This window comes from Varanus komodoensis, unplaced genomic scaffold (genome assembly GCF_004798865.1).
Source record: "Varanus komodoensis strain SLA01 unplaced genomic scaffold, ASM479886v1 scaffold36, whole genome shotgun sequence".
In the NCBI taxonomy this organism is placed as follows: domain Eukaryota; kingdom Metazoa; phylum Chordata; class Lepidosauria; order Squamata; family Varanidae; genus Varanus; species Varanus komodoensis.
The window spans coordinates 9,343,755-9,365,754 of record NW_025335873.1 but is presented as its reverse complement, the minus strand read 5'-3'; the positions used below and the strand labels follow the sequence as shown (position 1 = coordinate 9,365,754).

General features: G+C 64.9%; 1 protein-coding gene across 1 annotated transcript; it reads right to left on the bottom strand.

The window, feature by feature from the left end:
* Nucleotides 1-466: 466 nt before the first annotated feature.
* On the bottom strand, nucleotides 467-21,780 carry LHX6 (LIM homeobox 6). The gene is made up of 9 exons (XM_044440091.1): nucleotides 21,721-21,780; nucleotides 20,050-20,235; nucleotides 19,810-19,931; nucleotides 10,539-10,759; nucleotides 4,433-4,533; nucleotides 4,234-4,329; nucleotides 3,723-3,897; nucleotides 2,847-2,950; nucleotides 467-1,504 (listed from the first exon to the last, which is right to left on the bottom strand). The coding sequence occupies exons 1-9, from the start codon at nucleotides 21,778-21,780 to the stop codon at nucleotides 1,484-1,486; spliced, it is 1,086 nt and encodes a 361-aa protein (XP_044296026.1). The 3' UTR covers nucleotides 467-1,483.
* Between the last annotated feature and the right edge of the window lie 220 nt (nucleotides 21,781-22,000).

Here is a 22,000-nt window from a genome sequence, read left to right as displayed (position 1 = left end):
CCGAGCCCTCGAGTGCAAAGCGCTGGCCCTGGTTGCCTCCTGCCTCCCTGCCGGGTGAGGGGAGGCCGCGGCGCTCGCTTCCCACGGATTTGGCTGGGGAGGGCCACGCTCCCCTCCAGACTGCCCTGCTAGCGGTGCGGGGCGCCTGGGGGGTGGCACCGTGGCCCTGATTGGGTCGGGGCCTTTGTGCCGCCGCCGCCGCCGCTTTGGATCGAAGAAAAGTCAAGGGGAGGGCCGGGCCGGCAGCGTCTCCACCACCGCGTGCGGCCAACTTCCATGCTTTCAGGCTGCGGCTTCGCAGGCACTGCTGTGCTCCTGGGCGGAGACGCCCTCCGGGCAGGGGCCCCAGCCGCCTCGCCTGGCCCCTCGCTCTCCCAGCCCTCCAGAGCCTGCATCTGAGAGCTGCACGCCAGCCAGCGGCTGCCGGGCTGGACTGGGTGGGCGGGCGGGCAGGCGCTGCCTGGGAAGAGCAGGAAGGAGGGCGGCCCTGCAGGCCTGGGCCACGCGGAGCAGGAACCGCGGCTCCGCAGCACACCCACGCCGGGACGAGGAGGGCCTTTTCCCCTGGAGCTGCGGCGGATCCGGATCCGGGCTGGGGAGGGGAGGGCTGGGGGGAGAGGGCCAGCGCGCGTGCTCCAGTTGGAATTCCAGCGTTGCCGACCGCACTGCAGCATCCCCGGCACCCAGACACCTGGCTCCTTAGACGGGGAGACGCCAATCGCTTTCTTCGGGCTTCTAGAAGTTGTGTGGGGGGGGTAAAAATTCTGCCGCTGGGTGGCTGAGAGAAGGTGCGTCATGGTTTGCCAAGCGCCTAGAACGGATCCTTCCAAAGCAGGCTGCCGGCACTTGGCTTCAGAACTGCGGGGCCCTGGCCCGTCGAGGGAGCTGACGGGTGTCCTACAGGGAGAGTCAAAGAACCGATCTTTTCAAAAAAGAAAGTTTGTTTATGAGATGCGGGTCCATAGTCCCGACGGTGAGACTCTGTTGAACGGAGAAAGAGCTCAGCCCGGGCGGGCGGCTGAGGGGATGCATTAGCGGACTCGATTCTTGCAGATGAGCGGCAACCAGCGTGGGAGGAAGCTCCGGCGGCTCCGTTTCTTTTTCCAGCAAGGGCCGCTGGTGGGAGACGGGCCCATCCGCCGCTCGGCCCTCGGCCTTGGTCCTTCCTGGGTTCAGGGAGCGGCAGTGGGTCCCTTGCTTGCATCGAGCAGCTGGAGAGGGCCCTGCCCTGGAACCTCTGCCAGCCAGCGTTCCCGAGGAGGAGGAGGAGGAGGAGGAGTGGGGGGAGGAGGAGGAAGAGAACACAACCAGGTGCTCGACGGGCGTGGTGGTTGTGGCGGGCCCAGGAGCCGGGCTGGTGGGTGGGATGGGCATGCCACGGGCAAGGTCCCACCGCTGGGTGGCCCGTGGAAGCCGTGGGTCCAGCGGCCGCTGAAGCGGGGCCGCCGCGAGCCCCCCGGGAGCTGGGGGCTGGCACGAGCAGTCAGTACTGGAAGAGGATGACCTGTCGGAGAAGCACAGAGCGGCTCAGCGGGGGGGGGGGGGGGGGCCTCCTTCGCGGGGGGCGGGGGCGGCGGCTGCCCGTGGCCGAGGGTCGCAACGGGGCGGGGGAGGCCCTGCCCGTTCCCCCCTTCCCGCCACGCAGGCCGGGCTCCTTCCGTACCAGGGCTGCTCCCTCCCCTCCCCAGAGCCCCGCGGGCCTCGTCTGCCCCTCGCCGCTTCAGCTGCAGCCTGAGCCTGCGGGAAGGAAACGGCCGCCTCTTCCGAGCAGGCGAAGGCTCCACTGCGAGGCCGGAGGCAGTGAGGGGCCCCGTGGCTGCGGGGTGGGCCGCCGGGCAAGGCGCTCCCGGGCCCCTCCAAAGGCGTGTTTGGTTCTGCGGCCGGCCGGCTTGTGACCAGCTCCGGACAGCTGGCCAGCGTGAGCCGACAGGCCGGAGAGTCTGCGTTCTGACAGTCGGTGGCACTTCCTCCCCCGGTGATCCAATGCAGGGCAGAGAGAGGAGGCTGTTTCGAGCCACGGAAATGCAGGGAGTAAACTGACTTCCGCCTGGCCCGCTTTGCTCCACGCCTGCCTGGTGCCTGCATTTCTAAATAAACTAGACGGTGCGAAGGCCTGCAGCACGCTTGGTGCCTCAGAGGAAGCGCGAACCCGGACCCTCGGGGCCTCCTCGTCCCTGGGGCAGTGGCGAGCAGGGGGCCGCCACCGCGTGCTGAGCGAGACCTCCGGCCTGCTGGCTCACGTGACCGGCACCTCGGTGGCAGCTGCTGTCCAAGGCCTTGGCTTGCTAGCCGGTACGCTGCAGCTGGAGCAGCTGGCGCGGAGACGGGGCTTCTGCCCAGGCACCGGGGGGTGCTGCTTCCTGCCCCGCGCTGCCCGCAGGCCCCCGCGAGCCGTCCCCAGGGCGGGCAGGGCAAGGGCCACCCTGGACCAGCCCTCAGTCACATGAGCTGATGCTCGGCTGCGGTTGCCTTGCCGTTCCTTCGTGTGCGGTTGTGTATGCCGCCCGCAGGCCAGCCGTTCCGGCACGCGTCCACACATCCTCCGCTGAACATGCAGCTTCTGGCACACAGGTCAGGCACCACCGGCTTGCCCAGATCACGGGATCCCGCAGCGCTGCCGTCTGGCCCGGGGAAGTTTAAACTCCGTTTCTGGCCCCTCGGGCCCCGGGCAGAGCCGGCGACGGCCCGGCCAACACGGGGAGGGTTGGGAAAGAACCTGGCCGAGGCCTTTTCTTCTGGATAGCCACAGATTAGATCCAGAGCTCAGGGGAGGAGGTTTGGGGGCGGCTCGAGGCTGGGCGGGGGCGGGGGGCAGCCGGTTACTGATGACGGAAAAGAGCCGTTACCTTCTCCCCCCTACTCGATAGGGGTCCTTCCATGTCGGCTTTGAGGTGCACGGGAGGGGCGGCATACGGGAGACGGCAGTGCATCTGTCCACACTGGACCTGACCTGCGGACGAGACGGCGGCTCCGGCCTTACTTTTCAGGGCCAGACCGACGCGCTGCTCCCACCGGACAGGGAAGCTCACCAGAAATGGGGGACGAGGGGTGGGCGGGAGCGGCGAGCCAAGGGGCGCGCGGAGCCCACGCCCAGACGCTTCGGAAAGGGACGGGCGCGCCTGTGACGAGGCTCGTCTGCGGGAGACCTGGCCTCCTGCCCTCCCGCCGCCAGCACCGGCGCCTGCCCTGGGCGGGAGGCGAACGATCTGCCATCTGCCTGCCCACCGGCCAGCCGGCCTCTCCACGCAGCCGCCTCCCCTGAGCCTGTGGCTCGCTCCACCGGCCCCCACCGCCACCTTTCCGCAATAAAATGCACACGTGCAGCGTCCACGAGCCACGGATGAATGTGATGCCACGCCTTGACTGGACCGCATGGCGCCTGGGGAGGGAGGGCTTCAGGCCTCGGAGGAGCGACGCACGGCGCTGGAGCCGCTCGCCTCTCGCCACGTGAACGCCCCGCGTGCAGGACCGTCCGCGGCCTTCGGGCCAAAGCGAGTCTCCCGGTACAGCGGGGCTCCCGACCTCACGTGCGTGTTCAGAAGCGTGGCCCTCGCTCCGCCAGCGCTTCAGATATTTTGACGCACGGGGCGTTACCCCACAAGGCAGGTAGGAGAGCTGAAGCTCAGCAAGCCGGCGGCCCCGCTCCGATTCCCGCCTCAGGCCCTGCACAACACCCCCCCGCCGGGAGCACGGCCGAAGTGCGCGCGGGAGCTGGCACTTACTTTCTATGTAGCTGTGCAGCGTCACCATCCGGGCTCTCTCGGGGCTGCTGAACGGGGAATAGTGGATGTCATCCGGCAGCACGGAAGGGATGCGCGACTGGGACGCTCCGGACGGGGCCACCACGTGCTGCGGCGTGTGCTTTTTATGCCGCGCTCGGCAGTTCTGAAACCAAACCTGGCGTGCAGAATCCCTCCGTCACCATCCCTGCGGCTCGCGACAGGAGCCTGTCCTTCTCCGCCCTCCTCCAGATGGCCCTTTCACGTCCCCCTCAGAGAGGGGACTGTTGGACAACATCCCGTGACTGTCCCCTCCACGCACGGACCCCTGGGGAATATCCCGCTGCCCAGAGCAGGACGAAAGAGACCAGGCGTGGCCTCGACGTTGCTGGTGATTTTGCTCGCTTCCAGGGGCTTCTCTGGGCGGCCGCCAGAGACAGAGCGAGTGCCGGGAGGTCTCCCGACCTCACCTGGCGGGCCGTTCTGATGCACACGCTGCCGGTGCGGCGCTCACCTGGATCACTCTTCTGCTCAGGCCCGTCATGTCAGCCAGCTTCTGAAGGGTCTGCGCGTCCGGGTTATTGTCCTGAGCAAACTGTGCTTGCATGACCTAAGGGGAGGGGGGTCGGCAGAGTGATCGGGGTGCTGGGCCAGCCCGTCATATCCCCCCGCCCCGCGCCGGAGAGGACCCTGCTCCCCACCCGGGCGCTCACCTGCAGCTGCTCTGCCGTGAAGGACGTCCGGGCTCTCTTGGCCGGCTTGGGCTGGCTGTCCTGCTCCGATGGTACCGCCCCCTCCAGCGTGATGCCGTTCCCTGAAAGAGGACACCACGGATCAGCCTGGCCGCGGTCAGAACCAGGACCCCTGGGAATGCGCGTCGGCTGACGGGGGGCAGGGCAGGGGCTGCCGGAACACCTTGAACGAACCCACAGGACACACGCCTGGCTGTGGCGATGGGCCCGGCCGGGGAGCTGCTCCTGCGCAAGGCGGAACCAGCTCCCCGGAAGCTCGCCCAGTGCCGGCTCCACGGAGGCATCAGCGCTGGCAAAGCCCTTCCCGTTCCCACACGCACGGCGGCTGAGCCAGCCCCGGCGGCGCTTCTGTCGTGCTCTTACTGCGCCATTTCGGTGCCCGCTGCGATGACCGTGTTTCGCCAGCCTTCTCCACCCGGGTGCTCCCCAGATCTCTCGTTCCCAGCCGGGCAGGCAGTGTCGGGCTTCCCCATCTGCTCCTCGGAGCTGCCCGCTGCCCAAGCCGGCTCCCGCACCATGAAGCGGTCCTGCCGCCAGCCTGGAGGCTCTCCCGCGCGCCTCCTCAGGCCTGCCGCCCGCAGTCGCCCTGCAGGATGCGGCCCTGTCACCAGCGCTGCAGGGAGGTCCGGGCGCAGCTGACTTCTGCGGCTGGGGGTGGCGGGGCGGTCACTTGGCCCTTCGCCCCAGGCGGCACAGTGCCTCGGCCGGCCCAGTCCACACAGCGGCCAGCGCCTCCCATCGCAAGCTCTGAGGCATTCCTTTTAAGGACATGCGCTTTCCTCCATATTTCTGGCCCCTGAGCCCTTCCCCGAAAAATCTGCTCCCCTTCCCCAGGAACCGGAAGCCCTATGCGTCCGGGAGACAACGCTTCTTTAAGAACCAGGCCTGGATAAAAGGCCCAGGCGATTAGATCAGCCAGTTCCTTCCCCCTGCGCCCCCCCCCCACACACACGTCTTTATTTTTTGGTGTTTCCTCTTGGTATTTTTCCCGTCCACACTCGCTGCTTTAATGTGGAAAACAGAAGAGGGGAATCAGGCTTGCTGGTGTTGGATGCTCCTGTTCCACCCATCGCCCGCCTGCCCATGACAGCCCAGTCTGACTCGCGCTGGCTCGATGCACTTGCAGATAGCCAAGCGGGGTTGGCAGGGTCCTGAGAACGCGGTGCCCGGCCTCGCAGCGGGGTCTCTGGCCGCCCTGTGACTTGACAGCCCCTGCCCTCTTCCCTGGCAGCAGCCTGCTGTCCTTCTCTGGCTCTGAGCCAGCCTGACCTTTCCTGCCCGCGCAGAAGCGTTGCGCGGCCGTCCGCCCCACACACGGCATGCGCACGAGCAGTCGGTGCCTGCGAGCAGGAGGCCCCGAGCACAGGGCCAGCCGCTGAGGGCGAGGATGTGGCAGCCCTGCCCCGCTGCCGAAGCCACATGTGGGGGCGAGGGGCAGCCGGCCCGGGCCAGAGACTCCAAGAGCTGTGGGAACCCGCCGGCAGCTCGCTCGGCTCAGGCGCTCCCTCGCCCCTCTGAGATGTTCGGCTTGGAGGCAAGACTTGGGATGTGATTATGTTGGCCCCAGTTGAAGGAATTTTCCTTTTTGTTTAGCTGTTTGACTCATTGCTATAGGATGATTAATGGGATTCGGCTTCAGCAACATCTGTTTATTTTCCCTTCTATAGAAAACCCTCGCGCGCAGGCAGGATCACTGCGATTCCCAGAGGAAGCACATGCGCTAAATGGAATTGCCGTTTTCGCCTCTGTGTCCCCTCCCAGGAACTCGCGGGGAAGGGCACGGCCTGCCCCACGCCCGGCTGCCACCTGGCCTCTGCCCACCGCCTGCCCCCAAAGCTGACAGCGCTCCCCGGGGAACTGGCGTCCTGCGCGGCAGGAAGGGATGGGGGGCGCAGGTGGGGCCCCTCCCGCGAGGCCACGCAGCTCCAGGTTGAGGCAGAGCACTTTAAACGCGACCGGGCTTTGCTCCAGAGGTGGAGATGCGGCGGCCAGAGCCACGGGTGCGTTCACGGCGAGCTCATGTGGGCGACGCCAGGGACCGCTGGCTCGCAACCCCTTCCGGCAGCGCGAGAGGATGCGGCTCACGCGGACAAGCCCCTGCGTAGCCCAGCGCCTGGCAAAGCCAGCTGAGCAGAGACACCCGGCACAGAACGGCTGAGCCAGGCCACATGCTCTTCTGGGAAGCTCCTGCTTCTCACGGAAGCCAGATCCTCTGCCTCCAGCCCCTTCGTGGCTCCCCATCTTCCTGACTTATCTATTTCAAAAGCGTGCGCCCGATTTTGGAATGTGGCGCGGCGTTCAAACGGGGTTTACCTCTGGGGTGTCCCCTGCCAGTTATGTGTTCCACAGAAAGGAGGGACAACCATTCTCCTCCACTCCAGCCACGTACATTTAAAATAAAAGAGTGTGGCTGAGCATGTGGGAAGTGCCTTCCCCACACCACCGAGTGGGAATCCGCCATTAGAAATATTTTCTCTTCATTGGGAAATGACCTGATCCGACAGGCATCCAGTGACACAGTCAGGCCGTGACACTCTCAGGGGAACAGAAAGCGGTCCTCGGACCCCCGACCGTGTGCTCAGCTCCGTCCTCAGCCTCCAGGCTGCCCTTTGCTGCTTGGAAAGCGCGAGGGACGCGTCTGGAAGGAAGCCTGAAGCATGACTTCTCCGTGCAGAGTAAAGTAACCCCACCGCTGGTCAGCAGTGAAACTAAACAGCTGGGGGGATTTGCTGGCTCAATGCAGCCCAACACTCCGCTTCCCACCGTGGCCTCTGGGAAGCCCAGCGAGAGGGTGTGCAGAGTCTGGCCTGCATCTCCGAGCCCACAGCAAAGACCTTGCCACGGCCGTTCTCGGCGAGCTCCCTAGTCAGATCCCGAGCAAGAGGGAAAACCAGCCACCGGCCTCCCCACCAGCAGCCACAAAAGGCAACTCGGCGCACGAAGCCCCGGTCTCCCGAGCAGGTGAGACCGGGGCTGGGCACGCTCCGTGGATGTGGCTCAGGCGGCCGCCTGGGGAGCACGGAAGCAGGGGGACGCATCGCCCAGGAGAGGATGCTGGTTTGCTTGTGATCCTTCACAGACGCGTCTGTGCGTGTGTAGATGCACGTTTTGGAATCGTTCCCATTTTAAAAGAGATGCATCTCCCTGCAGTGGCACCTGGGAGCAGGCGGCCCGTGTCCCTGCCCATTCAGTCTGCCCACCAGGCTGCCTGCAGATGAGCAAAGGCTGCTAGGGATTTTTATCTTCAAGCTGGAATGAAGGAGGGCAACCCTGGAAGGAACAGTCCTCTGGAATGGAGGACACCTGCCCATCCATTGCACGAGCAGAGAAATGTTGGCCCCCGAAAAGGCAGGCATTTTGACCTGTGGCAAACAAGCACACAGCGCACCCCCAAAAGCAAGAAGCACGCACTCCCGCGGTGAGGACGGCACTCGGCACAAATGGCGCGACGGACTATTTGTTGCCCTATGGTGGTCCCACAGAATCTGGCAGGGGGGGCACCTCCCACCCTCGGGGTGAGCTTCCTGGAAGAACCGGATCCTGGCAGCTTTCGCTGGATCTGGCATCCCGGAGAGCAATTGCCCAGCGCTCCCGAAGCCTCGTTCCATCTCGTGCGCAAGGCGAACGGGAGACACGCTGTCCTTCGCGCAACCTCCGAACGCTCGCCTCCCACATTTCAAAACAGTGTGATCAGAAATATGGGAAATGACACCACAGCCTCGCCGTCCTCCCCCTTTCCCCTTTCTTTGGCTCGCGTGCAGGGCAGGTCATGCGCGCCTCCCCTTTCACAGATGGGAGGTCTCAGGTCAAGGGAAAGCCCCATTCGCTCCGGCAGGCCACCCAGCTCGCCTGCATAGCCCAGAAAGCATCTGAACCCGGGTCCAAGTTCAAGCCGCTAACAAGCTGCTGGGCCACACTGGCCAGGGTACGCCACAAGCGAGCAGCGCAGACGCCCGGCCCCCTCCCTCCAAACCACTCTGGCATCTTGTTTTGATTTTGTTTTCATCTCCTTGCTTAAACCTTGTAAACAGAAACACTGATTATTTTCATTTTCAGATTCCCCCGTTCTCCTCTGAAATCGTTTCCATCTGCTGCACAAGATGGCTTGCTATGGGCCCCCACCCTCCCACCCACCTCTTGCCTTTGCTCAGAAAAGGGGAAATCAGAAAACTTCTTAACACTTGGGCAAGGTTTGCTCTCTCAGGAGTCACACGCACATTAATTCGGAGCGGTGGGGAAGGCACCGGGCTAGGGCTGAAGCTGGAATCCTGCTCCCCTCTCCCCCTCTATCGAAAGTGGGAAGACCGAAAACCTACAGCCCTAGAAAAAGAGCCACAGGCACCCCAAGGCTCCCCCTGCCCATATTCCAGCTGGCCACCATTCCAGCGCAGGGGCACAGAATCTGGTCCCCGGCACAGAGCTTCCCGTGGTACGGATGCAAGAGAAGCACGGCGTGCCCGGAATCGGAGTTGGCGGCCTCCGCTCAGGCTCGGCTCTCTGGGCAAGGCACCGGGTGGCCGTGGAGCTTTCCGCTCTCTAGCGTGACAGTCATGACCCCTGGAAGGATGCACGGCAGAATCCCGAGTGGTGCCCAGGACTTGGAGCGGGAGGCGTCCGGGAAGCACAGGGCCCTGCGCGGTGAAGGTGTGGGCTGCTTCAAACAGAGCGCCCTTGGCTGGCTCTTTAGCAGAAAGCAAGATGACATTTGCCCGGTGGAAAAAGCAGCATTCAGGAAAAGTGTAAAATAAAAGGTGCGTTCAGAAGCGAAGATTTGGCCAAAAAGCAAAACAAGGGGGAATTGCAAACTCTAGCGAGCGTGCTGGGCCCAGACCAGCCTTTTAAAACAGCCCCTCCTTCGAACCGTGAGCCAGCTGCTTTGCTTAATACTGCCTTTTACTAGCTTGTATGCAGTCACTGTCCGGAGGGAGGTGGTGCGGGAGCGAGTGCCCGCCCTCCCACGGCAGTGGGGACCGGGGCTTGGGTGCCCCGGCTGACTCTTCGCTGAGGCTGCGGTTCGGAGTTGCTTGGAGGAAACCCAGAGTGCAGAATCCAGCCAAGAACACAGGCGGGTTTTTGTGGCAGTTGCTCCGCTCACTGACTCACAGCTGAGCGGAGGAACGGCCTCCTCCTCCACGGGAAACCTTGTCGCTGAGGTGGCGTCAGGCAGCCTGAAATTCGATCTGCCAAGGACGAATCTGAATTCGCTAGGGCTTCCTGGTGCACTGCCCGATGTGGCGGACAAGCTACATGCAAAATACTTTGCTTTGGCCGACTCAGAGGTTACAAACAAGGCACAGGCTTCGCAGATCTCAAGATCTTTTCACCACCAAGAAGTTACAAAAAGCAGGTCTGCGAGGGAGGGGAGCCAGGAAAGGGAAAGGTGGAGCTGCGGGCAAGCCATCCGAGTCAGACCTTCGTGAGGACAGGGAGGCAGGCGTCTGGCCGACGCTCAAATAGGGCTCCAGCAGGTGAGGGGACGATTCTGTGTCCCCACAACCAAAGCGTGCCCACCTCTGGAGCAGCCTGAGAAAGGGAAACGCGGTTCCGCCACGGCGGCCCCTGCCCCCTCGGGCTGCCAAGCGAGCCCTCGATGGGGTAGCCCAGCTCGGGGCAGACATGACCGTCTGCGAACTCCTCACCTGGGCGAGCATCCCCGGCCCTTACAATCCTGCACCCTGCTCACGAAGCTCGGCCAGAGGGAGCCCCCCTCCCGCTTCCAGCAGAGGCACCGTCGGCCCAGGGGTGCGGTGGTCCTGCCCTCCTGGGGCAATTGCCTGAACACGGGCCCCCTCCAAATCCTCCCCCAACCTCACACTGGGGCCAGTGGGGAGACCGGTCCCCGAATGGTGCCCTTGGCTGGCCCCTTGGTGGGAGGACACAGAGAGGGGGACGGGGGGGGCGGCCAGCCGGCCAGAAGGGCCCCCTCCCCTCTCCTGCCTTCTAACAGCCATTCCAGCAACGCTGTGCCCACGGGCGCCTCCACTGGCACCCGCACGAGTTGAACGCAAGGCGTGATCAGTGCCGGGGCCTCATGGGCCGGCCGGCCGCCTCCCGGAGGGGCACCTACCGTTCTCTGCCGCCCGCTTGAGGTTCTCGATCATGGTGTCGTAGTGAATCCGGCAGAGCACCTTCTCCTCCACGAGGCCGAACTCCTCGCCGGTGGACAGCTGCCTCTTGCACGAGAAGCAGGCGAAGCAGGCCAGGTGGTAGGCGTTGCCGCGGGCCCTCCTGACCCAGTCGCTGGCGTAGATCTGCCTCCCGCAACGGGCACATTTTGTGCCAAACCGGCTGCAGAAGGGAGAGAAGACAGGAGGAGGCAGCCGTCAGCGCCCGCCGGGCCGAGCCGCTGCCTGGGTGCCCTTCTGCCCACTGAGCCCGGGGGGCCGAAGGTGGTGGCCCCCAGCCAGGTGGGCCAGGCCGTGCCGCCAGGGGGACACCGGCCGGCACAACTGGCAGCCACGCCTGGGCGATCTCTGGGAGGAACAGCCGCGTGGGGGGCGCTGGGCTGCGCCACCCGCAGAGCCCCCAGAGAGCTTCCGGCAAGGCTAGCGCTCCCAGGATCTCCTGGGGGACAAGGGAGTCAGTTTCCGGGCACAGCAGACACGATCCGGTGGCGAATCCAACGGCTGCATCTTCTGGACCGCCAAAGCAGGGGCCTGGCGGTCCTGGGCATGTGCCTTCGTGGTGTGTGGAGGGCATCTGGGCCCCCAAGCTGCGGCAGGCTCGGCGGGAGGGAGATTCTGAGTGCCCGCCCCCACGCCTGACTGCTTTGGAACGCAACGGCAGTCATCCGTTCTCAAGGCTGGGGAAAATGGGAACGACGGTCCCAACGCACTGGAGGGACACTGATTTAATGGCGGGGGAGGCACTTCGTGCCTGCCCAGAATAGGAAACCGGCTCTCTCTCGGCCGAGGGATCTGTGGGCGCCGCGGTGCATGGCCAAGGCCCAGGCGCTTCTCGCTGGTCTCTGATAGCGTGGAGAGTCCCTTCTCTGCGAACGGCCGGGTGGCAGTGGTGTAGCGCAAGCAGGACTCGCAGGGAGACAGCGCCAGGCTCCTGCCACCCTCGGGGATGCTGGCACCATCCGCCCCCCCCCCCCCCGCTGGACGTGGCGCACCCTCCGGGCTGGGCTGCCAGCCGCACAGACTCTGGCGGAATGAGCTTTTCCTGCAACGTAATATTGCTCACGGCTGACCGGAAGGCGGCTTGGCTTTGAGCGGCCAGCTCAGGCCCGTTGGCTTCAGAAAAGACGCGCTCTTTGCAGATGCACATTCCTAGGACTGGTTGGGGGAGACGGGCGATGGCCCCGGCCGGGCTGAGCGCCTGCACCTCAAACCGGGCTGCTCCTCAGGGAAACTGCCCCCAGAGGGAAGCAGGAGGCTCGGCATCCGGGCAACCAACCCCATGCTTGCTTCTGCTAGCACAGGGACCCTTTCCTGCGCCTCTGGCAGAATCCGTCAAGGCGCTGGAGGGGGGCCTGCCCTGGGGAACCCGCAGAAGCACTCGGAGACGCCCAGGGCCAGCTGCTGAAGGGCGATTTTCCCGTGCCAGTGTGGCAGAGTGGTCAAAAGGCTGGGCTGGAGCTCACCAGACCTGGCTTGGCCCTCCCCGCTCAGCCAAGCTGCTGCCGGGGATGCTGGGCCAGCCGCAGCCTCTCGGCCTCCACCTGCAGCACAGGCTGCCGCCTGGGAGGGTCCAGCAAGCCATCTGGGCTCCTGGGAGGAAACGGTGGGCCACCTTGAGAGCCCCAGTGGGAAGCTGCATGCTGACAGGAGGCCCTGATGGGAGGGGAGAGGGCTGCATCCTCCCGGCTCGGCTCCTTTGCTGAAGTTGCCTCCCCTTTTCCATCTGCACAGGCAGAATCCTGCCCCCCCCCCCGCCACTCATGCCAGTCATGGCCTTGCACTGGCACCAGGACCAGCACCTCTGGGCTACCTCTTGTCCCACGCCAGGCATCTGCGCCCGAGGACACGGGCTGGAATATTCAGCCCTTTTCACAATGAAACTCCCATCCTCCTGATAAATTTCCACTGGATCAGTTGCAAAGGAAAAGGAAAAACTGACTAACAAGTTCTCTGGAAGCGGCTCTTGTAACTGCAGCTGCTTTCGGCAAAGGCAGAATCTTCTCTGGCGACGTGCTGAAGTGGGCCCCGCGCAGAAGCCGCTGGGCCAAAACCTCTGTCAGCTCAAAGCGGCTGCGATCGCCGGGGACACCACCTGAGTTGGCACCCAGGCGGGTCTGCATGCCTCTTGCAAAGCCAGGCTGGCTGCTGCAGACTTTTGCTTTAATTTTAAATGCAAGTGAAGATTTTCGCTCGAGCGAGCCCATGCCAATTTGGGGGTGGGGGAAGAACGAAAAAAAGCAGCATTTTGCTAATTTCTTGCATATGGGGAATGCAGCGAGAGCTGGACGACGCAAGCCTTCGTTTACACGATTGCACAAACAAAAGAGCCGTGTTAATTAATTTTTCATTCCTGCAACAGATTCGGGAAAGCTCGGCTCTCTTCAATGAGAGGCGCTCCCTCCGCTCTCAGCATCAAAACAGGAGAGGACCCTGGAGCGCCAGTTCGAAACACTTCTCTTCATCCACACAACCGCTCAAACTCACAACTGCACACTTTCCCCCTTCAGTGGGTGAATTAATCAACTTCAATCGCTTCGCTGATGGGGCGTCAATTTTAGTGAGGGGGGGCACGCGTCCCTCCCCTGCTTCCCTATGTTGGTAACATGCCGAACCTGGGACCACCTTGACAAAATGTCCTTTCCTTCCCAACAATGAGCCAAATCATAATTAAATAAATTGCACTAGCACTTAAGTTGGCATTCTATTTTTTTAAAAACTCATCCCCGCCTTCCTGGGCTAGAGAAGCTTAAAATGCCTTTTTAAAACATGTTTAAATCCAATTTGAGGAGTTTTAAACACCGCCACACCTGGCGGACAGGAGGGCAGGGCAGCCAAGTCCTTAAAACATACATGATCGCGGAAAGAGAATGCGGAGGAGAAGCCGCCCTGTCCTTTTTCCGAAGGAGAAGGCGCGTACCAATTCCCCTTCGGCTAGATCCGTTTTGCGTCGGGAACAAACCCTCTGGTTGCTTTTCCTGCCAGAGCCAGCCTGAAATACACGCCGGCGAAGCGACAGGGCTGCGGCTTGGACGGGCTCGTGCCGCCGGGCGGGTTCAGCGAGGCAGCAACGGGCACCGCGCAGGGCCCTCTCCGGCCCCCGCTCGGTCCCGGCGCGGCGCGCGCGTTCAGGATCAGGACGTGCTCCATTCAAACGATTCCCGCTGAAGCCGGTGCCCGGGAGCGCGCTGGGAAGGGCGAGAACGCAGGCATGGCCTGGGCAGCCTTCCCTGCGCCCCGAGGAACAGCCCCCGCGCCCCGGCGTCTGTGGAGAGCCCGCCGGGGAGAGCCCCCCAGGGCGGGCGGGCGGGCGGGCTTTCTGGAAGCCCACGCTCCGCTCGCCCACCGTCCAGGGCCGGGCGTGTGGCAGCTTGCCGGTCCACCCTGATTTGGCAACGGGGTGTCGCGAGCGGACTCGCACCTCCCGGCCGGCGAGCCGGTCCCGCTGCGGACACGGGCGAGGCTTCGCGCGCCTTTGATCTGGCAGCGCCCATCAGGCCTCCACTCTCGGTCCGCGGCCATCGCGCCACCAACGCGCTCCGGCGCCTCTGCCGCTGCTCCCCTCCACCGGCGCGGCGCGGGCGTAGCACGGCTCTGCTCGCATGTGCCCTTCCCGGCTTCATTCTGACACCCGCCACGTCTGTAATCGGAACGCGGCGAGCCCGGCAGGGCCATTTCAACGTCCCGCTCGATCACTTCCTCTCCCTCATCAGCACAATTCCCGCGAGCCCGAGATAAGGCTCACAGTCCCCTTTCTTCCCTGATGGTCGGCGTCTCTTCCCGGAGATGCCACTTCTCTCGCCCCTGCGCCAACCCTGAGAGTCTGCCTGCGGAGAGGAAGGACCACCACCTTCCAGACCAAGCGTGGACTTGGCTGCCGGGAGTTTTTTAAAGACATTACTCCGCCGACAAAAAGCATTCCTGTGCATCTTTTCTGACAAGTTGTTGCAGCAACACGGATGAGACTTGGTTGTCTTCAAAAGATCTTAAACTTGTTCTGGCTCTGGGGCGCTCTCTTTGTAAACAGCTGCTGAGAGCGCAGATGTTCCAGGGCAGAGGATGCCCTGGAAATCGACTCAAGCGATTACTGCTTCTGTGGATCGGCAGTGCAGAGGGGCGCGCTCAAAAACGTGCCCACTTGGCTCAATGGGGCTTACTCCCAAGGAGCCCTCGTCGTGTAAGCAGCCACTTTCCTGCAGAGGCTCTTCTCACGTTACTGCTTTAAAACTGAAGCGATGCGTCCTGTTCCCGGAAGCCGGGGCGCTCGGATCGGCCCGCTAAAAACGGGCAGTGCCACCCCAGAGCGTCTGCTCGGAAGCAGGTCACATCAGTTTCAGTGAGACTTCTTCCCCAGGTAAATTGTGCATCTACAACTGGCATGCGCTGGGCAGGGCTTGCTTCTGAGTCGACATGGATAAGGTTGCGCTGTAAATCTGCCACTGGCTGACAACCCAAACACGCACACCACAAATACAGAGGGCTGCAGAAATGTTTTAAATCCCAAGGAGCCGGTATCATGCTTTTAGAAACCAACCTGGCCCCAGACTGATTGCTAGGATTTCAGGATTTCTAGGCACTGGGACAATAAACCGAACTCTGGGGAACTCCGGTAAAAGCACTCGCTTTTTTCTAGGCATCTACCAAAAGCGACAGCAGAGCTGTGCGGACTTCGCCGAGCGACAAACGAACCCGGTTTCTTGGTTCTAACCAGGATACCCTGCACAATTTAGCTCAGTTTCGGGATTACCTTCAACATTTCTCCTTGCTTAACTTCTAATAATTTTTTACCCCCAGCAAAAGGTCCACATCCAGCCGCTTCACAATGTTTTAAACTCGCACGTGGATATATATCCTTTACTGAATCTCATTTGTCTTCCTAACAACCTTTTCTCCATTTTACAGATAAAGAATTCATCCAAGAGATTATCCCTGAGAAAAATATTAAGCCATAAAAAACATTCAAAATCCATACGGGAGCAATCACTTTCTTAAGACAACTCAGAGGTTAAAAAAAAGCATGTAAGCTTCCAGGTTCGGCAGATCTCTTCTTCAGCTAGGTGGTAAAGAAAGCAAAAGAGGGGCGAGGGAGTGGGTAGGGTGACTGTAGGAAAATAAATGAAACAAATTATTTATTGGGAAGATAAATAATTTACTGGGGGAAGCTTACGAATTTTTATTGTACGCTTCCCCCAGTCGGGCTAGAGGGGAGCCCAGGGAAGAAAATTTTGGGGGGTTGCATGTTTGGGGTGCTCGAGGGCTCAGGCTACCGACGCGTGACAGCATCCCAGCTTTACATCGCATCTCGGCTGAATGATCACGCACGCGTTTCACTGTGCTGGGAAATCCTGAGCCGTCTGGCCGTGCCTAGCCAAAGCTGTTTGCAATAACCGAGAAAAGGCAAAGGTGATGAAGAAACCATTTCAAGTTGGCGTGGCGGAGGCGCTATCGCGTGAGCGAACGACCTCTGCGCCCCTCCATCTGGGCTCCGAGCAGAGCAGGTGAGTTCTGAGGTGGCTCTGACGGGGCGCGAAGGGGGCAGCCAGCCGTGCCTCGGGGCGCCTTCTGCAGAAATCTGCACGCGTTAAGGGAGTTTGGGGGGCCCTACAAGAAGCGCCAGCCGCTGGTCGGTGTTCGGTATTCATCCATGAACTTTGGGCGTCGCATCCTACGGGTTTTGCCCCGGAAATTAAATGTACGGGCAGTATCGAAGAGAGACTTGGTGGGCGGCGAGAGACAGCCCTGAGCCGAGAAACACGCGGAGCAGAGCGAGGGAGCCTCGCTGCGAGGCGTCGCGGGTTCTTGCGGGGCTTTGTGACTGGGGCACAATTCGTGGGCAATTGGCGGCGGGTGAAACACGAGATAAGGAACGCAGAAGTGAGCAGTCGGTGTTTCTCGAGGGTGCGCACGCCTGGCTGAAGTGGGTGTGCAAAGGGCTTGTGAAATAGCGCGCAGCACACGCCTTCGCGCAATGTCCGCGCGATCTGCCTTCCCGGCTGCTTGGAGAGCCCCGGGCCCGGCGCCTGGCGAGGGTGGCCTCGCGTGCAGGTGATCCAACAGAACCATCTCGAGGATCAGCACGTGAGAAGATGAGTTACTTAAGGACGGTTTACCAGTTTGCAACGAGCAGCCAACTTGTCTTAGGAGGACCTGAAAGTGCGTTTGTGCGCACGTCTTGGGGGCCAAGTAGCTCCGTGTTTGGGCTTCCTCCTCCCTCAGCAGTGCGGACGAGACTTAAACCATATACATCTCAAGCCGCAATGTGTATCATTTGCGAGCAGATATCCCAGTCGATTGAGGGGTGTGTCTGGGGGATCATGGGAAATAAATCGCTCTCGCCATTGCCGGGGGTGGGGGGCTCTGGGATACTCACTGGGAAATGGATGCTCCTGCGTTTAATGGGAGGGGTCCGTGAGGAGGGTTTTGGGAATGGGAATCCGCCGAGCCGGGCAGAGTCTTGCAGCCCCTGAAAGCTCCCCGCCTGAGCACGGCCCGAACCTGCTGCTGCGCCACGGGGCCACGGGTGGGTCGTTGGGGCCTTGCCGTGGTTTTGTGGCTGGGAGCTTAAAAGCTCTGTGGCTTCTCCAGGGGAGCACCTCCCATCTGCCACGGGCAGCAACGGCAGCCCCAAGACTTTCCCGGAGCCCAGACCTGGGAGGTGCCCTGCCCCACCACCCAGCATCCACAGGCGCTTGGCGCAGCGACGGCACAGGGGCCCAGAGGGTCGCGGTCGCTTCGCGGCCCTGGCTTGGTTGGCAGGTGCTTCACCCTGGAGCCGTGCGGCCGAGTCTTTTTCCTGGAAGCGCCCCCGTTTTCACAAGGCCGGGTGTCCTCCCGAGGCAGGGTCCTCCGCGGGTGCGAGCGCGCGGGCTCCGGGGCAGATGCAAAGGGGCGGAGGCACCGAAGTCGTTTTCCCTGTCCTGGGGCCGCGCCCTCGATTCGGCCGCGCCGAGCACCCCCCCCCCCCGCCCAGCAAGGCTGAATTCTGGGGGCAGCGGCGCCGCACGCGTGTCATCTCGTCGCGAAGCTCCCGCTCGCTGCGGCGCCCAGCGCTGCGCTCCAGAGCGGGGAGCCCAGACGCGGCTGGATCCGGGCCCTCGGGATCAAATGCTCCCGCAGTATCGGCTTGATCGATTACCGGTTAAGAATTCCGGCACCAACTCTCCCTCCCCCTCACCCCAAATTCCAGGGTTGGGGGGGGGAAGGCAGGCAGGCAGGCAGATCGCTGCGCTTCTTCCACTCGGAAGACGGGCTGCCATTCCCTTCAACGGCCAGTCAGTCTCCCGCCCGCACCAGCCCGTTCCTTTCCTCTCCTCTCCTTTCCTCCCCTCCCTGGAGCCGAGCAGGTCTAGCCCGGGTCGATGGGGGACACCCGCGCAAGCTCTCGCTGCCTTCCACTGCCTCGTGGCCTTTCCCCGCGAAGGACTCTCTCACCGAGGCGGCCGCACACGAACTGGGCCGGCAGCGCGGGCCAGGCGCCGCTTCTCCATGTGGGCAAGCCGCGAGGCCCTTTGCCCGGGCGGCGAGGCCTCCGAATTAAGTCTTCAACGGAAATGGCCCGCGCCGTGTGAACGCAGAACCGAAACCGCCGCAGGCGCCCTTTCAGCACCGGCGCACTTCTGCCGCGATCGCACAAAGGCGGGGGGCGGGGGGCGGGGGGCTCCCCTCTCCCCGGGCTTCTGGGGCCAGGTTCCCCCTCGAGGGGGCTTCCGGAGCCTCTTTCTGACGCACGAGTGACTCGCTGAGCGCGGAGCGAGCGCCGGGCCCAGCAAGTCTCCTGCGGAACGCCGCCGAGCGCGGGACACGAGCCGCGGGAGCGCCTGCCTGTGCCCCGCGGCGCGGCTGCGCGCCGGAGGGCCGCTGCGCGCCGGTCCTCCGTCGGGCGGCCAGAGGGCCGCTGGAGGGGCGGGCGCGTGCCCGCGGCAGGGGCGGCGGCATTCCCGGAAGAGCCGGCTTTCCTCTCCAGACGCGTCCCGTTCAGGCAGCGGAGCATGGCGGGGCGCGGGGGGGGCGAAAGCCGCGCCGAAGCGGCCCCGCGTCTGCTCCGCTTCTCAGCGGCTGCTCCTCTCCGCAGCGCCCGCCGAGCGGGGACGGGAAGAGGCGGCGTCCGCAGCGCCTGCCCGGCGCCCCTGTCGGGGCCCAGGGCACGTCTGGGCCGACGGAGACCCTTCCGCTTTCGCCCGGCGCGTAATTGCGCACGGGAGGGTTGACGGAGCCGCTCCGGGACGCGTCGGCCGAGCACGGGGCGGCGGGCTTCTCGGCAGGGCGCGGAGGTAACTCCTGGCGGGTGCCCGTTCCCGAGGCGAGGCGCTTCGAAGCCCGGCGCCGGCGGCCCTCCTCTGACCCGGGCTGGAGAGGCGGCCTGGCGCGCTCACGTTAGCCGCTCCCGCTGGCCTGGCTGGCCCAGTTCCCCGGACGTCCTCAACGAAATCCGTCCCCCGCCCTCGCACACGGGGACGCAACGCGCCGGACCAGCCCAGAGATCACCCGAGGGGCGCTTGCAGCGAAGCCCGCCGATCTGCTTCCAGAGGCGGTGCAGCGCCGGATCCGGAGGGCCAACTCGCGCCCGCCCGAGGTCGACTGGCCCGGATGGCCGCCGGCAGAGCGCGGCCGCCGGGCAGGAACCTGCTCCGCCGCCGCGCAGCCCCTCCTCGGATCCACCAGACCGCCGCCGCGGCCCCCGCGACACGCTGCTCCGTGCCCCCGGAGCGGGCCAGCCCTGCCCTGCCCTGCCCCGCCGCTTCGGCTGCCAGACGGCCCCGCTCCCGACGTGGGCCGCCTACCCAGGCGCGCACGGAACCCCTCGGCCGGCCGACTCCAAGCCCTCGAACCCGATTCCGATGGACCTGCGCTGGGGGTGCCGGCGGCGCGGGGCCCCTGCTGCTCAGCCAGGACCGACACCGCGGGAGCTTGAGAGTGACCGGGGGGGGGGGGGCGAGGAGTGGGGACCCTTTCCCGCTGGCGCTGCCCGCGGTCTCCTGTAAAGGCAACCCGTGCCAAACTCCAGATCGGCGCCGAAGCCGCCTTCATACGTGCAGTCCCAGGCCGTGGCGAAGCAAGCGAGCGCACGACGGGTCCTGCGCACGGAGGACGCACCACTAGCCCGAGCCGCGGTCGCGTCTCCCCTCCGCGGAAACAGCACCCCGTTCCGGATCCCGCCCGCCCGCCCGCCCGCCCGCCCAGCGAGGCCCGGCCCGGCCCAGCCCGCGCGGCTCCCACCTGAAGTAGTCCATCTTGCAGAAGATCTCCTTGTTCTTCACGTAGCAGCTGTTCTGCTGGCGAAGCGACGTGCGGCACACGGAGCATTCCAGGCAGCGCCCGTGCCAGGTGAGGTTGTTGACCTGCGGCGGCGGGAGAGACGGATGGGCGCCGGTGAGGGCCGGCGGGGACGCCGAGCGCCCGCGGCTCCGCTCCTCCGCCGCCGCCGCCCCCCGGCCAGGACGCAGCAGCTCACCTTACCTTGAGCAGGTACCGGTCCAGGATCTCCAGGCCGCAGCTGGAGCAGAGGTTCTTGGCGCCCGAGGGCAGCGAGGACGAGGCGGACGACGGCGGGGAGCACACGGACGGCGTGGAGGGCGTGCTGGCGCCCGAGCGCGCCTCCTCCTTCTCCAGGGCGCAGGGAAGCGCCTCGCCGTCCGGCTGGGCCTGTGGAGCGGAGAGCGAGAGATGGGGACCGCGCGGCGGCGGGCACGGCAGCCCGAGCGCCGCGGGGAGCGAGCCGCGGGAGCCGCCGCCCGCCCGCCCGCCCCGCGCTCCCCGCTCCCCCGCCGGCCGCCCGCGTCCTCCCCGTCGGAGCGCGTTACCATTCGCCACGGGGCGCCGGGGGCTGGGCGGCGGCGGCAGGCGGCAGGCGGCGGCAGGCGGCGGCGCCGCGGGTCGGGGACGCGACTAGCCGCGGGGCGGCATGCCCCCTATATAAGCCCGGCCCGGACAAGAAAGCCCGGCTTTGGAGTGGCCATAGAAACGGCGTCGATCAAAGAGCGCGCGGAGAAGCGGGCGAAGGCGAGGAAGGGGAAGGCAGAGGCGGCGGGGCTTGTTAATCGCGCAATTTGCGGCCGGGGAGGGGGCGCGGCCCGGGGGGGCTTTGAAAAGCAGCTCTCGAGGTAATCGCGGCGCTTCCAGCGCGTGCTTTGCCAAGCCGGAGCCGCCGCTGCCGCCGCCGCCGCCGCCGCCTCCTCCTCCTCCTCCGACGTCGCCGCCCCGAAGCACCTGCAATTAGCAGCACCGCCCGGGGCCCGGCCGGAGACGCGCGCTGCCAATCAGCCGCCGTCGGCCGGGCCGCGCAAACGCAGCAATTAAGCAGCGACCACCCTTTCGCTGCGCCCCCCGCGCCGCGCCCGCCCCGTCGCACGCCCCCCGCGCCCAGCACGGGCCGCCAGAGGGGAGACCCCGCGCGCAGCAACCGAAGGGGCGCTCGCTCCAGCCGCCCCCACACAAAGGGCCGCACTGAGCCCCTCTTCCGTGCCCCCCGTTTTCGGCCATTCCTCCCCCATGGAGGGAGGCGGGGGGAGGCGCGAGCCCCCCCAGGCCTGCTCGACGGCTTCCGTGCACGGAGCGGCCCGCCCCACGACCCCCCCACTCACACCGCTTCCCAGGGGGTCCCACAGTCGCCCCTTCCCCGGGCAGCAGAATGGGCGACCCCCGACCCGCGCCCTCCCACGGCTGGAAGCCCCCCGCGCCGGAACAAGGAACAAGCGCCGGAGCGAGGACAGGTACAGGAGGGGGCGCCTTCCGAATCCCCCCACCCAGAAAAGGCGGGGGCGGGGCAAGCTGGCGGCTTCACCTTCGGAGCCGAGCCCCAGCCGTGCAGCGAGGCCGCCCGCGCCCGCGCCCCGCCATCGAGAAACAGGCGGAGGGCAAGTCCAGGCCCCTCGCCGGGCAGCGACCTCCGACTCGACCTCCGCGCTCCGACGGGACGGCACCCAGCTAAGGAGGGGGGCAGGACGACTCCCTGCCGGGGAACTGCGACCGGGGTCGGGATCGGCACCCCGGGGCCCACCGCTTTTCTCCCGCGCTCCCTCCTTCCCTCCGCAGGCCGGAAGACTTTGCCAAGGGCGGGGGGCGCAGCCCCCCCCAGCCCTGCGCGGAGGACCGCTGCCTCTCCTGCCCCGCCGCGCCATCGCGCCTCACCTCAGTCCGCGGCTGGCCGCCCTCCGGCTGAGGGGCGGAGGTCTCATCCTTCCAGAACATGGAAGGGGTGGGGAGGGCACGAGGGGGCGGCATGAGGAGGGGAGCTCCCCTCCGCAGCGGCCGCCCAGACGTGACTCACCCGCGGCGGCTGCTGGAGAGGACTTTAAATGTTCCTTCTTTTTTTTTCCACTGGGATGTCTCCCCCCCCGCTCCTCCTTCCTTCCTTTCCTCCAGCTAGATTCGGCGGGCGGGGGGGGGGGGGAGAGAGGGCCGCAGGGAA

Excerpts from the sequence above, each read along its gene's own strand:
- LHX6 (XM_044440091.1), bottom strand. The coding sequence starts at position 21,780 with ATGTTCTGGAAGGATGAGACCTCCGCCCCTCAGCCGGAGGGCGGCCAG. Across the intron at positions 10,760-19,809 it reads TGCAAGATGGACTACTTCAG|CCGGTTTGGCACAAAATGTG; the intron begins GTGGGAGCCGCG and ends TCCCTTCTGCAG. Across the intron at positions 2,951-3,722 it reads GCTGCACAGCTACATAGAAA|GTCAGGTCCAGTGTGGACAG; the intron begins GTAAGTGCCAGC and ends TCTCGTCCGCAG.